This window comes from Penicillium riverlandense, assembly GCF_028828495.1.
Source record: "Penicillium riverlandense strain IBT 135883 chromosome Unknown utg000001l_segment0_segment0, whole genome shotgun sequence".
Classification (NCBI taxonomy): Eukaryota; Fungi; Ascomycota; class Eurotiomycetes; order Eurotiales; family Aspergillaceae; genus Penicillium; species Penicillium riverlandense.
Window position 1 is genome coordinate 4,756,248 of NW_026643194.1, and position 15,184 is coordinate 4,771,431.

The 15,184-nt window shown below is 53.5% G+C and overlaps 10 protein-coding genes across 10 annotated transcripts; 3 read left to right on the plus strand and 7 right to left on the minus strand.

The window, feature by feature from the left end:
* Positions 1-85: 85 nt before the first annotated feature.
* N7474_001912 (uncharacterized protein) lies at positions 86-1,054 on the minus strand (the record flags this gene model as incomplete). Its single annotated transcript, XM_057193327.1, has 1 exon — positions 86-1,054. The coding sequence occupies one exon, from the start codon at positions 1,052-1,054 to the stop codon at positions 86-88; it is 969 nt and encodes a 322-aa protein (XP_057058280.1).
* Positions 1,055-1,643: 589 nt separating this feature from the next.
* On the minus strand, positions 1,644-2,968 carry N7474_001913 (putative NAD binding Rossmann fold oxidoreductase; the record flags this gene model as incomplete). The annotated part of the gene is made up of 5 exons (XM_057193328.1): positions 1,644-1,855; positions 1,935-2,022; positions 2,086-2,489; positions 2,542-2,637; positions 2,686-2,968. The coding sequence occupies 5 exons, from the start codon at positions 2,966-2,968 to the stop codon at positions 1,644-1,646; spliced, it is 1,083 nt and encodes a 360-aa protein (XP_057058281.1).
* A 366-nt stretch (positions 2,969-3,334) lies between these two features.
* N7474_001914 (O-methyltransferase) lies at positions 3,335-4,313 on the minus strand (the record flags this gene model as incomplete). The annotated part of the gene is made up of 3 exons (XM_057193329.1): positions 3,335-3,379; positions 3,440-4,189; positions 4,260-4,313. 3 exons carry the CDS (start codon positions 4,311-4,313, stop codon positions 3,335-3,337), a joined length of 849 nt encoding a protein of 282 aa, XP_057058282.1.
* A 263-nt stretch (positions 4,314-4,576) lies between these two features.
* On the plus strand, positions 4,577-5,983 carry N7474_001915 (uncharacterized protein; the record flags this gene model as incomplete). Its single annotated transcript, XM_057193330.1, has 1 exon — positions 4,577-5,983. The coding sequence occupies one exon, from the start codon at positions 4,577-4,579 to the stop codon at positions 5,981-5,983; it is 1,407 nt and encodes a 468-aa protein (XP_057058283.1).
* A 143-nt stretch (positions 5,984-6,126) lies between these two features.
* N7474_001916 (PaaI family thioesterase) lies at positions 6,127-6,735 on the minus strand (the record flags this gene model as incomplete). Its single annotated transcript, XM_057193331.1, has 1 exon — positions 6,127-6,735. The coding sequence occupies one exon, from the start codon at positions 6,733-6,735 to the stop codon at positions 6,127-6,129; it is 609 nt and encodes a 202-aa protein (XP_057058284.1).
* A 320-nt stretch (positions 6,736-7,055) lies between these two features.
* Positions 7,056-8,021, minus strand: N7474_001917 (uncharacterized protein; the record flags this gene model as incomplete). Its single annotated transcript, XM_057193332.1, has 1 exon — positions 7,056-8,021. One exon carries the CDS (start codon positions 8,019-8,021, stop codon positions 7,056-7,058), a length of 966 nt encoding a protein of 321 aa, XP_057058285.1.
* Positions 8,022-8,337: 316 nt separating this feature from the next.
* N7474_001918 (uncharacterized protein) lies at positions 8,338-8,667 on the minus strand (the record flags this gene model as incomplete). The annotated part of the gene is made up of 1 exon (XM_057193333.1): positions 8,338-8,667. One exon carries the CDS (start codon positions 8,665-8,667, stop codon positions 8,338-8,340), a length of 330 nt encoding a protein of 109 aa, XP_057058286.1.
* Positions 8,668-9,830: 1,163 nt separating this feature from the next.
* N7474_001919 (uncharacterized protein) lies at positions 9,831-11,003 on the plus strand (the record flags this gene model as incomplete). Its single annotated transcript, XM_057193334.1, has 4 exons — positions 9,831-9,989; positions 10,077-10,435; positions 10,500-10,918; positions 10,969-11,003. 4 exons carry the CDS (start codon positions 9,831-9,833, stop codon positions 11,001-11,003), a joined length of 972 nt encoding a protein of 323 aa, XP_057058287.1.
* Positions 11,004-11,529: 526 nt separating this feature from the next.
* N7474_001920 (uncharacterized protein) lies at positions 11,530-12,336 on the plus strand (the record flags this gene model as incomplete). Its single annotated transcript, XM_057193335.1, has 2 exons — positions 11,530-12,100; positions 12,314-12,336. The coding sequence occupies 2 exons, from the start codon at positions 11,530-11,532 to the stop codon at positions 12,334-12,336; spliced, it is 594 nt and encodes a 197-aa protein (XP_057058288.1).
* Positions 12,337-12,681: 345 nt separating this feature from the next.
* On the minus strand, positions 12,682-14,866 carry N7474_001921 (peroxisomal copper amine oxidase; the record flags this gene model as incomplete). Its single annotated transcript, XM_057193336.1, has 3 exons — positions 12,682-13,028; positions 13,109-14,359; positions 14,413-14,866. The coding sequence occupies 3 exons, from the start codon at positions 14,864-14,866 to the stop codon at positions 12,682-12,684; spliced, it is 2,052 nt and encodes a 683-aa protein (XP_057058289.1).
* Between the last annotated feature and the right edge of the window lie 318 nt (positions 14,867-15,184).

Sequence of the window (15,184 nt, forward strand, 5' to 3'; positions counted from 1 at the left end):
ATTGATCAGACAATTTGCATTGAGATCGTTAAAGCGGATGGTAGAGATTGACATGGTTGTACACATCCGTGATATATCTCCAGCCCTAACTACCCAACCCAACACACCAAGCTCTTGGAAACTCCATCCCCCACCTCCGCATCAACGCCACCAATTCATCATCCCTCCCAGGAACAACATTAACAAAGATCCGATCCCCACTCGCCACCGGCTCAGAATGCACCGCACCGTGCTCTTCGCCAATCCTCAAAAAGACACATTCACCCGGCCACGCCTGTACGATAGCATGGTCTTCCAATTCCAGTGCTAGACGGCGCCGCACCGACTCCGCGGCCATGGCGCACCCTACGCACCGCACAGAGTGGCAGATTTGTTCTTGGTGAGCGGCGCGGGCAGCGGCTTTGGCGGTGGCTTGGGCAGCGCGGGCTTTGGGGCTCGTATGGGTGGGGATGAAGAGTGTGCCTGGGCCCAGGAGAGTTGTTGTTAGTTTCCAGTCTGTGGGAACGGTGTCCTTGGTTTTGCTGGGGATTGTCGTTATGCCGTTGGTGCGGGTGCTGATGCTGCTTTTTTTTTCTTTCTTGGCGGCGGTGGTGGTGGTGTTGGTGGGATGTCGATGCCGTCTCAATCGTAGAGTCCGCGGTACTACAACCCTCGACAACAAACCAGGCATGAACCTCGACCTAGGATCTTCCGACTCTGGCTGTGCAAAGAAGGAGTCGTCCGTATGCCAACGCGGAACATCAAAGTCACTTGACGCTTGACTAGTCCGGACCGTAACCCAATAGTGGGACAAGCCGTTTGTCTCGAGGAACTCGTGGACGAAGGCCAGGAACGAGAGGAGCGGGTCGAGTACACACCCGTTAATCGTGGCTTGGGCCCAGGTGTGGAAAGAGGGGGGGAGATCGCGCGCGTCGAGGGGTAATAGGGGTCCGCAGTATGTCCATGATGATGAGGTGTTGAGGGTCAATTCAGTTGTCGGCTCTGCTTCTGGTTGTGGTGGAGTGGTTCTAGGGTAGGGTAGGATCTTGAAATCGGGGAGTGACTTGACGTCCATGTTGTTAGATATAAATTGATACAGATGTGGGGGGATGGAGGACTGGGCATGTAAAAGGCAAAGGGTGCAGGGGCAGAAATAAAGCTCAGACCCCCTGCCTTCTCTCACCGACACCATGAACTGGCTGACTCGCCGTATCTTGTTTGATTCAAGAAAAGACAAAACAAGCGAGTATGCTTGCGTGTTTCACACGAACCCAAATCTGAGACGCTCAGAAACAAATCGACTGTTGACCCGCCACGACGATCTCTGGCCCAGCTTGGGCGGCAAGCTGGCTAGCTGCTGACTGCATTAGTTGTTACTGATGGTGAATCTTAAATGTAGGTGCCTGTTGTTGTTGGTGTGGTTGTTTCCTTCCCCGAATTGTCGGGTCGCTATGCCTTATGCTTATGCCACATGGCCCCCATGTGCTGAGCTGTCACATTTCAGTGCTTACTTATTCTCCCTTGTCACACCGTCTGAGAGGCGACAAGGAGGAACAAAATTCAAAAAAAAAAAGGCCTTCGTATTTTCATCTAGTCATACTACTCCTGCTACCGGCGTATCCCATTATTTTGCAGATCATGATCATTCAACCCCTACATCTTCACTAAACATCCAGGGTCCGGCCAGTCGCCGAGCTCTCCCGCGCCAACTCGATCAGGCGAATGACCTCGCGCGCCTCCGCGCCGCTAGCCGGTAGCGCGCCCTCGCCACCCAGGGCGCGTGCGAGCTTCCGGTAGTACTCCGTGTACGTGGGCGGCTCCACGGTGGGGACGATCTCCTTGACGGGTGAGCCCTTTTGGATGGTCGTTAGGGTGCCTGATGCGGGGGAGGCGAGTTAGTTAACATGTCAGACAGATTCCCAACAGTCCTCCATAAAGGAAAGGAAAGGGCTTACCGTATCTCTCGCTGGGCTCCCGGCCGTATCCGTTATCGGCGGGCATGATACCAGCCTTGAGTTGGTCTTCTTGGATGTCGAGGTGGAACTATATACATCGATGGTTAGTGACTGAGTGTCCAGACTGGCAGGACAAGAATTTACTGCGCACCTTCTTAAAGCTCCCCTTCTCACCGCGCACCCAGAAACGCAGCTGCTCCTCCTCAGGACTAACAACGGTCGCCTTAGCGGTAACCATCGTACCGGTAGCATAGTGCAGCAGCACGGTAAACGAGTCCTCAAAGCCAGAGGTATTGACACCGCGGGCCGTACCAATGAAGGCCGTGATCCGCTTAGGCAGACCGAGCAGATGCACCGCCTGGTCGAGGAGATGGGTGCCCAGATCATAGATCGCCCCACCGCCGGGCATAACCTTGTTCTTCCATTTCGAGGCGTCGGCTGGGGGCTCCTCCGGACGGTGCCGGTCGAAGTGGGTTTCGAACTCGGAGATGCGGCCCAGAGAGCCGTTCTTGACTAGTTTGGAGAGGGTGACGAAGTCGGCATCCCAGCGGCGGTCTGTTCGATATCAACCGTTTGTTCTCTTCTTCTCTGCGGGGAAATGACGTACTCTGGAACACCGCCAGCAGCTTGTTCTGCTTGTTGGCGAGCGCGACGAGCTCATCGGCCTCCTTGCTAGTCGGGGTGAACGGCTTTTCGCAGACGACTGGCGGGGGTTAGTACGGTTACCTTCCCGGTAAAAGAAAAGACATACCGTGCTTGCCCGCATTAAGGGCGAGCTGGCCCAGGGCAAAGTGAGAGTCCGGAGCTGTGGTGATGACCACCACATCGACGGCGGGATCCTTCACCAGGTCCTCGGTGGTGCGGTAGGACTTGATGCCCGGGTGGTCCTTCTCGGCATCGTCGTCGGGCTTGGGGGTGCGCTGGACGACGGCATGGAGCTTGAACTCGGGGACTTGGGTGATGAAGGGGATGTGGAAGATCTTGGCGCTGAAGCCGTAGCCGATGACACCGACGTTGTAGGTCTTGGAGGCCATTTTAGGTGGTGTGTGGTGTATCTGTAGTTGAAAGTGACAAAATGGGACGGGAGGAAAGAGCGCAGAATATATAAAGAGGCAGTGCGGGGGGACGGAAGGTCCTGGCGACGGCAAGGAATGGTTCCGGTGGGGCAGATGCCGGGTCGGGATTGATTCGGGTTCCCGATGACATACTATAGGTGGTGGTAGAGAATTTCAGTACTCCGTAGTGTAGTTAGGTATGCACTATAGTGTATTTCTAAGCATTGAGGGATCTAGAGCCGGCCCTGTGTCATCCTCTGCACGCTACGACCTTCTTCAGGGTCAGTCGGAGTATCGCCGACTCCACAGTCTCCCAAATTTCCCAATTTACCCCCATTTAGCCACTTACGCGTCCTGCACTCCGACACACCGCGACACTTCAATTGCATCCTACCAAGAATCAACATGAGTCACTGGGTTTGATTTGAAATCAAGAAAGAAGAAACTCACCCGCGACCCCTCCGGCTGCCGGAGCTGACTCTCATACACCAGATCCGGGTTCCCGACGGTCTCAAAGCTGGGCACGTCATTCGCCGGCATGAACGACTGGGCCGTGTTACTGGGAATCCCCGTAATGTCGTATCCCTTAGCCGGCCCTTTCTTAGCTGCCTCGCGTTTCTGCTCGACCGTGCTGCGCACGTACTCCAGGTACGGCGGGTTCCCCGGGTAGAGCACGTTGTCGGCCGCGAGCACCGAGCCCGGCGCGATCATGCCGAGGTGTTCGCACAGTTTGACATCCGTCGTGTAGGCCGGTTTGTAATGATCAATAAACATCAGCTCGATCTTGGTCAGATCGCCGGATGTATATAGCTTGTGCAGGGATAGGTCGCTGCGGCCGACGAGGATGCGCACGAAGTCACGAAGGCCCGCTAGCTCGACGAGCATGTTGGCGATGGCGGCAAATTCGGGGTTCAACTCTAGGCTGAGGTACCGCTCTCCGCCGTTGCGGCGCACTCGCTCCCCGAAGAGAATGGCCGAGTAGCCCACGTAGCAGCCTAGTTCGATCATGGTCTTTGGCTTGAGCTCGTCGATCAGGTCAGTCACGATCTGACCCTTGGCGGGGCCGACGTTCATGAAGTGGTACTCCTTCTCGAATTCATGGATCAGGTCGATTACTTTCTCGGGGTGGCCGCGGATGTCGTCGAGATTGGGTTGGCCGTAGATGAAGTGGAGAAGCATTAGCTCACGGCCGGGTTCACGCTATTTTTGAATTAGATTTGTTCTTTTTGATAGTTATATAGCTATGTAGGCAGGTGCGTCGACTATTTACCGACTTCTCGCCAGGGCGCGGATGCTGACGTGTGGGACGGTCTTGAGTGGACATTGTGGTTGTGTAGAAGGACAGACGGGTTGAATGGAGAAAAAGAGAACGAGAAGAGAAGAGAGGGGGGAGGAAGAAGTAGAAGAAGAAGATAGAGCTGAGCAATAGACTGATCGGCCTCGGGGTACTCGGGGATAACTGAATGATAGTTCCTTCAGGCAACTCAGCCCGATAAGCAATGTCCCCTCCTCGCTTTGCATCATCAACGCCACTCCGGGGACGGGATCCCTTTCACCATTGACATGACTCTCCCCAGGCAGCAGACCATGTCCCCACACACTCTGTACTCCCTTAGCGCCCGCATCTTCTGGCATCTACTCCGCATTTTCCTGTCTTTCTCACTGATACTGCTGGACAACACCATCCTCCTCTTCACCAGCAGTATAGCTCACCTGCTACCAGCCCAGCCACACAAGAGCTCACAAGATGTACACTTCTACCCAAAAACCATACTAATCACCGGTGTCGGCACAGCGCCGGGCCTGGCGCTGGCCCGCGCCTGGCACGCAGCGGGCCACCGCGTTGTGGGGGCCGACGTCGCGGACCTGGACCTGCCCGTGCGCTCGGGCGGCGGCATGTCGCGCACCCTGCTTGTGTTCTACCGTATCCCCAAGGGCCATTATATCTCGCGCCTGCTGGATATCATCCATCGCGAGAAAGTAGATGTGTGGATCCCTTGTTCTCCCAAGGTGACCCCCATTGAGGATGCGACCGCCCGCCAGGTCGTGGAGAGTCGGACGAGCTGCAAGTGCATTGCTTTCGGTACGGAGCTGACGGCTTGCCTCTTGCACCCGGACTCGTTCCGGCATTATCTCATGGACAAGGGCTTGCCCGTACTCGAGCGGCATCAGGTCCAGTCGCGGGATTCCATCCACAAGATCCTGAACCGATCGCCGACGAAGTCCTACCAGATGCGACGCCTCAACTCAACAGCTGACGAGGGCGCGGTGAACCTGCCGAAACGCACGATGAGTATGACGTACTCGGATGTGAGCGAGATCGAAGTCACCAAGGACCGGCCGTGGGTCCTGCAGCAGCAGACTCGCCTCGGCGAGTTCTTTGCCGACATCCTGGTCGTGCGTGGCCATGTCCACGCCATCAAAGTCCGACTGGTGGATAGTCGCGCATCTCAGTGGGGTGCGTCGCGTCTGGACGAGGCGCTGGCAGTTGCCATCCACAAGCTGATGCAGAGCTTTGCGGCAAAAGCTGGCGCCCGCATGACGGGCCATGTATCGGTGAGACTCCTGGTGGACCAAGAGTTCGACGCACACTCCATCCGGCACTCCATCCACATTGCAGGATGCACTCCCGGCGCCGAGGCAGTTGCGAACCTGCTGCGCGATGCTCCCTGTCCGATCGCCGGCTATCTGGCCGCGATATCTCCAGACGCGGTACCTGCGCAAGTTTCAGCAGCATTGTCGCCGCCTACTCCGCAGTTTGTCTCGAGAATTGCTCCGTATATCCCGGCGCACAAGCATCTCCGGTTTCTTCGTCCTCTTATACCACTCTTGGAAAAGCTGTACACCGAGGTCTCCCCGTTCATCTTCTGGGAGAATCCTCTCTTCGCACGCCAGGACCCTCTGCCCTGGTGGTGGCATGTCCATGTCTACCAGCCCATGCGAGAGATATGGCTGCTCATGAAGCAGACCCGGGAGGCTGGCCTAACCGAATGATTTTCCTTGTTGTTAAAAGTTTCGCCCAGTTTCATCAGCGTCATGTACCTAACGAGATAACGAGACACGATCTAAACCAGAGCAATGGGTTCCACGTATTGAACATCTCCTTTATAATGCCTGCTCTATGAGAATCCATCTAACTATAGACTAGCCCTCTCGCTGATATACAACGACTTCGCCTCCGCCCTAACCGCACCATCCTGATCCAACATCTTCGCCTCGAGAAACCACTTCCTCCCCTCTCTCCTCCTCACCCACGTCTGAATCTGCATCGCGCTCGGCGTGAGCACGGGAGCCCGATACGAAACGTCCAAAGTAGCCGTATACAGCGTGCCCGTCTCATTCGAGTCTTTGTTAAAAACCCGATACGCCTCCGCACAAAGACCGAGCGACTCATCGAACAAAGCCGCGAGAACGCCGCCGTGCGCGGTGTCTTCCCACCCGTTTATCCCGGATTCGAGCTGGGCGAAGACAACGTAATCCGGCTCGGGCGAGTGGTCTTCATTACTGGATGTAATGTCGGGTTTGCGCATGAATGTCAGCACGCGCGGGACTGTGTCGTGCGTGTTGATGATTTTCTTGAAGAATTGATCGTGTTTCTGTCCTCTCTCGTACCGAGATATGAAGGGAATAACTTGGTAGTGGCTTGTCTTGCTCAGATAGGGTTGGACAGAGGGGAGGCGGGAAAAGAAGGCCAGGTCTTCTTGCGCGACAGGGAGGGTATGGAGTAGGTCTCGTAAGTCGGTCATGATTAAGGATGACAATTGTAATTATGTAGGTCTAATTATTGGGGAACGTTTTCAGGATAGTTATAAGTTCGATGTTCGGAGAAAAAGTTGGGGGTTAGTCGCACCCCCGCAATGATCCTTTGACCTCGGCAGCGTAGCCGGACTAGTGCGAAGGCAAAGCTAAGCTGCCTGCTCAGGGTTGCCGGTTCTGCGATATCGGGATACTTATTATTTCAGTTGGAGTTCTTGACTTATACTTCGCGGGCGATGGAAAGGACTCTTCCGTTGAAGTGGAGCGAACTGATGGTTCCTGAGACAATAATAACATCTCCATCTCACCACTAGGTTGAGATACTCTCCACCATGGCCTCCAATTCATTCAGCTCCGGTCGCTGTGCAGGGTCAGTACGCATGCACACCTCAACAATCCGATCAAAAGGCGGAGGAACAGGCCATTCAACTTCCGCAGTCATTGGAATATTTGCGTAGATGATGCATTTGATGACAACACCAATATCATATATATCGGATTTTTCAGTCCAGTGGGAATCCAACGTATCTTCGAGCACTATCTCGGGTGCACTACGCTGTCCCCAGCGGCTTTCGAGATCAGCGAGAACCAGTGTTTGGCCATACGTTGAAAACAACAGGTTTTCGATGTGAAGATCACGATGGACAATTCCCAATGAATGAAGAACCTTCAGTGCGGCAATAATATGTAAAATCCACTGCTTGTAAATGGCTATCGAGCAAAAGCGACCAAGGGCGAAATACCGTGGATCGAGCTTCTCGAAAACAAGTTCACCGGCAGGAGATTTTCCAAGCAGCTTGATAGTGTGTGGTGAGAGAGGTGTGCCTGGGCAACTGCCTCCTTGGCATTTGAGGAGATTTTCGACTTCGCTCAGGTATTTTCCTTTCTTCCTAAAATGACGCGAAGGATCGATCTCTATCTCAGGCAGGCGAGCAAGAATAGGTGTAAGATCCTCTGAATCATCTTCGCGGTTCGGAGGCTTTGGTGGATTGGCAATTTGACGGATAATGTCCCCGTCGATTTCGAAATGACCCTCGATCGATGGCAAATCTTTTAGCAAGCGAAGGATATCTCCAGAAAGAGTGCCTGGAATATCAACTAGTCGAACAAACGTGCCAAACACTGCTTCGTCTTGTTCATCTTCATACCAAAAGCTCTCTACCTTCCGGCCCCCTACCCTTTCGGAAAGAACCTCATAAGCAAATTTGCCCCAAGGGGGGCATAAGTTAGAACGATTTCGTAGGGCGAGATAGTTTGTCCTGAGATTTTCAACCATTTCGGGGAAAGAGTGCTCTTGACGCATGTTTTATGCAAGATAGATGCAATAATCTCAGGAGGGTGCGAGATTCATAAGGTTATAGGGCGTCCACACCGGATACAGAGCCTGATTTAAGTACTGCTTGACATGTGTGCTACTCCCAGGGAGCCGCTGCAGCCCCACTCACACCGCTCCTCCTCACTCCGTACATGAGATACTAAGGACCCAGGTCCTTTCAAAGATACGAAAAGTTCTTAATCTTGCGTGTCGTACACACTTCATTCATTAATCGACCATAGAGGTTTTGCAGGATCTCGGTGAATTTGCATGCAAGTCAAGGCGCCGAAGGCTGACGGGGGAAGATCTTGGAAAAGTCATGCTCATTCCAATACATTTCCGGGCGCACTCCAGCAAGCTTCCAATTGTTGCCAACCCTCTTATACCAGTGCTTCACGCTACCATAGCCGTGGCCTCGGTAAGCCACGTTGACGAGACTCGGGTCCGAGTAGCGCTGGTGTGCAGCGCGAATCTGATGAACTGCAGTAACCTCATTTGCAGTCACACACTCGTATATGACAGCCCCAAGGAGGTGTTGAGTGTGGATGAGTGGGTCTCCCACGAAATCTGGGGAGCTCAATGTCGAAATAAATTCCTCGGGTTCCATATCTGGAACGCACGATTGCCCAATCATGCTATAGTCCACCTTTTGCAGGGGTTAGCTCTCACGATATCCTCTACGGCCCCGATAGCAGATCGACGATACCATGATCTTAGGCGCTAGAATATTGCGCAGACGATTCCAGTCCTGTCTTAGATCACTATGATGGTCATACGCTGTTAGGAAGTAGGTGGACTACCTTTTTGTCAATACTATCGGCCCACTCGAAAGCAAGTCCTTTGAATGCAAAATAATCTGAAGCCAGGAAATGCGGCACGTCAGATAATAGGCAAGAAGACCAATTCGCACGAGATTCACCTTGCAATTGGATGCTTTCCATACTTTCAAATATCCGATTGGAGTAGGCACGAGCAAGTGACTTTCTGTGGTAAAGCGATTTTCAATTCAGCTCCGAGCGTAGAGAATAAACAAGACAGGAGACGATGGAAGACTAATAAGCTTCCATTAGCATCACGTGGTGATAAACCAATAGTGCAACGGGAGGCCTAATCGACCCGAGGCTGGCCGCTTAACCACTTGGAGAATCAACCAGATCTATTCTTCTGTGCTTGGGATGGAAATTCAAGGATCACTTAGATCAATTGTTTGCCACCTAGAACCAGGAACCAAGACCAGAGGCTGGGTACTCCGCAGTTAATTAAAATCCTGCCGCCTTGACATAATGCGGTGGACTCCAGCCCACGTAGATGGGTGAGTGCCGGCTCCACCGTGGCTGAGGCTTCCCAGAATAGCACCGCCTGGTCGCCCCGGTGATCACCAACGTCCTCAACATTGCTCTTTTCCTGGGGGAGAAAGGGGGCAATTGAATGTGACGGTAGACTGTAGAAGCAAATTGGTTGAGATCGGAAAACTTTCACGATTCTTTTATTACCAAATGACTATGTTGCACCGCAGTTTGAAGTATACCAGGCGAGCCACAGTACGAGGCTGAGCCAAGAAAAGCGGGCGGCGCGCGTCCATCCTCTGCATCATTCCCCGAGCCTCTCTCTCTCCTCCTGGACACTACTTACTTCCACTTGTCAACCACCGACACAATATTACGGCTCCCCTGTATTATTTATTCCTGGGACATCTTCTCGTTCTTCCTTCCCCCTTCCACACTGGGCTGAACCCTCCCTTCTACTCCAACCGACACAAAAAAACACACCATGCGCCTCCCACAACCCTCCGGCGGTATGGGCCGCACGAAAAACATCATTCACTTCGTCCAGGCCTTCGTCATCTTCATAGCATGGGCGATGACCATTGCTATCTGGACGAAGGGCGGCTCGGGCATCGACGGCCGGACAGCCTGGTACTGGGTTTTGGTGAGTCTCACTTCTGTCTCGTCTCTCCTCGCAGAACAGACCGACGAAGGGAGTGAAGGAACCTTGCTTTTACTAATTCTTCGACAGTGCTGGTTCAGTATCCCCGGTCTGATCTACCTCGTCGCCGTGCCCATGTGGCCGCGCGCCCGCCGCTTCGGCAATGTTTACGCCTTTGCGACCGTCGATATCCTCTATGCCGTCCTCTGGTTTTCCGCCTGGGCTGCTGTGGCTGACTACGTTGCTGAGGGCAAGAGCAAGGGTGCTTCCTCGTCCTCGGATAGCAGCAATAGCAGCAGTGGTAGCAGCAGCAACAGCAAGTCCACTCGCGCGGACAAGAGCAGCTCCGGTGGCAGCAGCGGCAAGTCCGGCTGCGATAACTGGGCCTATGGTAGTGCCAGCAAGTGTGAGCTGAGCACGGCGACCACCATTATCGGCGTCGTGATCTTGTAAGTTGAACCCCCTGCCAAAAAAAACCCTCTCAATGCTAACATTCTTTCTTTCTCCCTTTAGCCTCCTCTTCGCCGTCACAGCCTACCTATCCTTCCGCAACGTGATGCACTTCCGCCGCACGGGCACTCTTCCAGACGCTGTCTCAGACCCGACCTTCGCTGCACAGAGCAAAGCCGCCTTTTCATCGAACCCGGCCCACGACTTCGAGGAAGAGGACGACTTCCGTTCCGGCCGCGCCGGCGGAATGGACAACCATCCCGGCAGTGACCGCGACGAGGACTATGCCCTGCTGCAGCAGAGCGAAATCGACGACATGGGCAACCCGAACGGCCGGAATGCCCTGCACGGCGCCTACGATCCCACCGCCCCGGCTCCGGCCGGTATCCTGCATGACTATAACAGCTCCGGCTATAACCCGTATGGAGGCCCGCCGCCTGCCCAGCACTATGCTCCGCCGTCGGAATATGGGTCGTCGATGAGTGGGTATGGACGTTGAAATTAGGGGGTGATGTGTGATGACTGACTGTAGACGGGAATATCGAACCATCAATACCCAAAATTTAATCTGTCTTGGTTTGACATGGCCATGGAGCGGTGTTGGCAGGCGCATGTTTTTTGATCTTCTTGTTTCTTTCTGGAGGGCTTCGGCCCTGGTAACAATGTTTACTTGTTGGTTTCTGATACGATGAATAATTGCTGGCGAATCTATTATAAACATGACCCGTTTCTGTACTTGGTGATATGGGCCAATCGAATCAGATGTTTATCTATCCAAAAATCTATCCAAAAGAAGATTGAATAACTGTGAACCTTCGCCTCTCTACGTGTTCGCTGTTCAATGTTGGTCTCCCAACCCTGGCGGTACGGAGATAGTTGGCAGATTCTCACCGCCCAAATCATTATGGCCAGCTTGCCCGACGGAGCACTTGGACAAACAACACACCAGACAGACAAGCATACCCTTGCGTATGTCAGTAATGATACCCCATTTCCCCGGAACTTCCATGCTAACCTACCTGTGAATAACAGATAACCCCCACCTCCCACAAACCACCTGAGCCAAAACCCCAGCCACGAGCTACCATCCATCATGGCCAGCGAAGTCGACCTCTTCAACGAATACCCTCTACACCTAGACCCAACCTCCAAAGCAATCAGCCTCGCCTCTTCCTCCTCCTACAGCAGCGCACAACAAACAGCCCTGAACGCCGAACTACAAGACCTAAACCAGCTGCACCGCGCCCTTCTCGCACTCGAGCCGCCCAACGTCCCACCTCCCCCACTGCCCATCAACCCGAAGCGCAGCGCCCAGATCACCAAACTCCGCGACAGCGCCAACACCGCCTACCGCAAGAACAACTACGCCGAAGCAGTCCGGCTGTACACGTACGCCATCGAGATGGCGCTCGCCCGGCCCGGGTGGGAGCCTGTCACGCTGGCCCGCGACGAGATGGCGGGTTTGTATGCGAACCGCGCGCAGGCGCAGATGGCGCAGCAGGCTTGGCCTGAAGGGCTGGTTGATGCTAAGTCTAGTGTTGATTCTAAGGCGGTGGGCAATGTTAAGGCTTGGTGGCGTGTTGCGAAGTGTTTGGCCGAGATGAGTCGGTTGGAAGAGGCGAAGCAGTTTTTAGTGAAGGGGTTGGAGATCGAGGGGAAGGATAGTGAGGGGGGAAGGAATTGCTTAGTTTGTTGGAGGATGTTGAGAAGGATTTGCAGTCCAAGTCTGGTTTGGCTTAGATGTGTTTTCTTCTTTTTTTTACATATTCCATGTTAGGCGTTTGGGGTGAATGAATGGGACTATTACTGTAAGCTGAACTTTTTTATCTTGTAACTATGGAGTTTGTTTTTGTCTTATGAGTTACATGGGATCATAGAAGCTAGAAGACTCGAGCTTTGAATGACGATCCTATGTGTTACAATGTAGAGGCTTGGTTCAAAAAAGATAGGAGATTCGATATAAATAATACACAGCACCCAATCAATCCTTAGCTGTGGTTGAGCCCAGAGAAAACCAGGAATATAACTTCAATCCCACGCAAGCTAAATAACGACAAAACACAACAATGAAATTGCTTGATTCCAATGATAAGATCTGCGAGAAAAGCGACTCCCAGACTCTCGCGTAACAAAACATCAAGTGAAGATCGCTTCATTATTCTCGAAACTATGTGGCAAACATAAATCGCCCTAAGTAGTAGCACACAGTACATAACCCTTCCCCCCATCACACGGATTTAACAGATTAAACCTGAACACTCGACCCATCATTCTTCTTACAAGCACACGCATTAGCCCCGGCAACTACCTGAGACGGAGAACGCGAATAGCTAGGCGGAACATCGAGAACGGGATTACGGTCGAAGAAATTCCGCGGCCGCAAAAGGAGTGTCATGGGTTCAGCGGGCATGATGGGGTAATCTTCTGGCGAGGGAAAATGGGTTAGGCCGAAAGTATGCCACAGAACGATGTCGGTGTTGTCAATCGAGCAGTCTTTGCCGGCGGCTTCGATCCAGGCGGGTAGGCCTTGCGAGGGCTCGCCTGAGGTTTGGGGGACGTGTCGGCCGGCCGGGTGGATTTGGTCGTCCGAGTCTGGGGGTTTGGTTTTGTCAGATGCATTTTTCTTCCCATTATCAAGGGTACATTGGCAGGTGGGAAGGAGTGAAACTTACACTTTGTTACATGGACGGCGTGTCGTGCGAAGCCGGCACGCTTCCAGACCAATCCTCCCGCCTTTGGGAGCAATGGAGGCACATCACGGCTGACCAGCTTATAGGTGACGGGCTTCTTGCTATGTGGGTTCAGCTTGGACGTATTGGCAATCTCCCAAGTACGACCCGTCTGGCCATCGTAGTCCGACATGGCTTCCAGAGGGGTGGAGTACTTTGTCTTTTTGGCGTAGAAGGCATTTCCATACTTATTCTCTGCACTTCCCACCTCTCCAGGCCCTTGGACGGCGTCGACTTGGAAGACGGTGTTATTCGGTCCGTCGATGTTGGGATCAACCCGTAGACAAAACAGATGCTGGTGGTTATGCGCGTTGACACCGGGGTACACTTCCGTGCCCCAGCCCTTTGTATCCTCGCCGGGATTCATGGCGTACGTGTTCAGGATACCAGTCAGCTTGATCTCGAGCTGGACCGTTCCATCCTGGTGGAAAATCCAGTACACGCAGTACTCGTAGTTGGCCGCTGTGAAGATGTGGGAGATGATGAGCTTGCGGCCGCGGGTTACTACCACGGAGTCGTCGCGGAAGTCTGTGTGTTTAAACAAAATTCCCGCGTCTTCCTCATGGATACAGATGGCGTTCTTGATGCTCGTGCTCGCGCCCGCGCGGTTGACAAACGCCGCGTCCATGTAGTGGATAGCTCCCTTGCAGTCGCAGCCCAGGGACAAGCTGTTCGTCATGTATCCACCGCCATACTCGCCCAGGTCAAAGGCATGCTTGCGCTGATGCGGATGTTCCGGGTTGCCGTAGGGAACGACCATCTCCGCCAGCGAAAGCCGATAGAAGACGGGCCGAACATTGCCCTTATCGTTGAATGTGATGTTGTTCAGAACAATTCCCTCCCGGTAGTTGAACCCGACGTGAATGCCCCAGTTCTGCCACTCGATGGTACGGCCCTTGACCTCGAACGAGACGCCCTCGGGCTGGGTGATGTGTATGGGCTTGATGTCAGTACGGAAACCGCCTTCTTTCTCAATTGAAGCAGGGAAATAATTGTTGGGCGGGACCTTGTTGATGGGTCTGCGCACGGGAGGCACGTCGATGTGAATGATCTGCTTCGTCTCGGCGTTGTAGATAGGGCAGAAGTCCAGCGGGTAGGTGTACTGGGAGTCATCGATATGGGGCCGGTAGTACATTAGGGCTTGCTGCAGGCGGACCCCGGCTCCAAATCGCTCATCATATCCGATGGTCCATGCTGGATTTAGGGTTAGCACTTGGTCATCGCAAGAGCAGCTCGCGTCAACTTACGGTCGCAGTATACTTTGTGCATATCCTCCTTGGGGATACCAATAATACCGCACTGCTCAATAACCTTCGGGTCTTTGCGCACAACATGTTCAACCTCTTGTAGATCCTCCATTGTGATAAGAGGCTGCACGTCCGGCGTGTGCTGCCATTGAACAATCTTCTTCTGGTCGAGGTCCACCATCCCGTCGTACACCTTGCCGCCTGGAGCGATGGCAACAATATCTGCTGCTCTTGCTGGCCGGGGTGTATGCTCCGGGTCTGCCAGCCAGGCCATCATCTCGGCCTTGCGAGGCTCGTACAATGTGACCGCATTGAAGTTGAGCTGCCCATGCTCCTTGCGAACGATAGCGACGGCTGCATCGATCTCGGTCGTTGACAGAGGGTCGAAGGGGTGTGCGGGCGGCGCCGTCGCGCTGACCTGGTAGGTCAACTGCTGGAGCCGGTCATGAACCATTGCGTCCTTTGGTGTGCTGGTCTCTTATCGGAAATATATATCGATGTTGGAGTGTTGTGTTTCAGATATTTGAAAACAGGTAATCACCAACCCAAATGCACAACGGAAGTCAATCAATCACTTAATTGTCTGAATGTTTTCTGCAGGGCTCCCCGCCGGGTATTTATGCTCCAGTCGCATCACCGTTGTTATCTCGAAGCGCAGCGATTAGATCAAGCATTGCGGAGGCCGGATCTGTTGTCTCGATCGGGCATAGCGTGGAATCCCAAAGGAGCAACTGGATGCTCCCGTGCGGCAATTGTTGTTGAAGCTATTCCA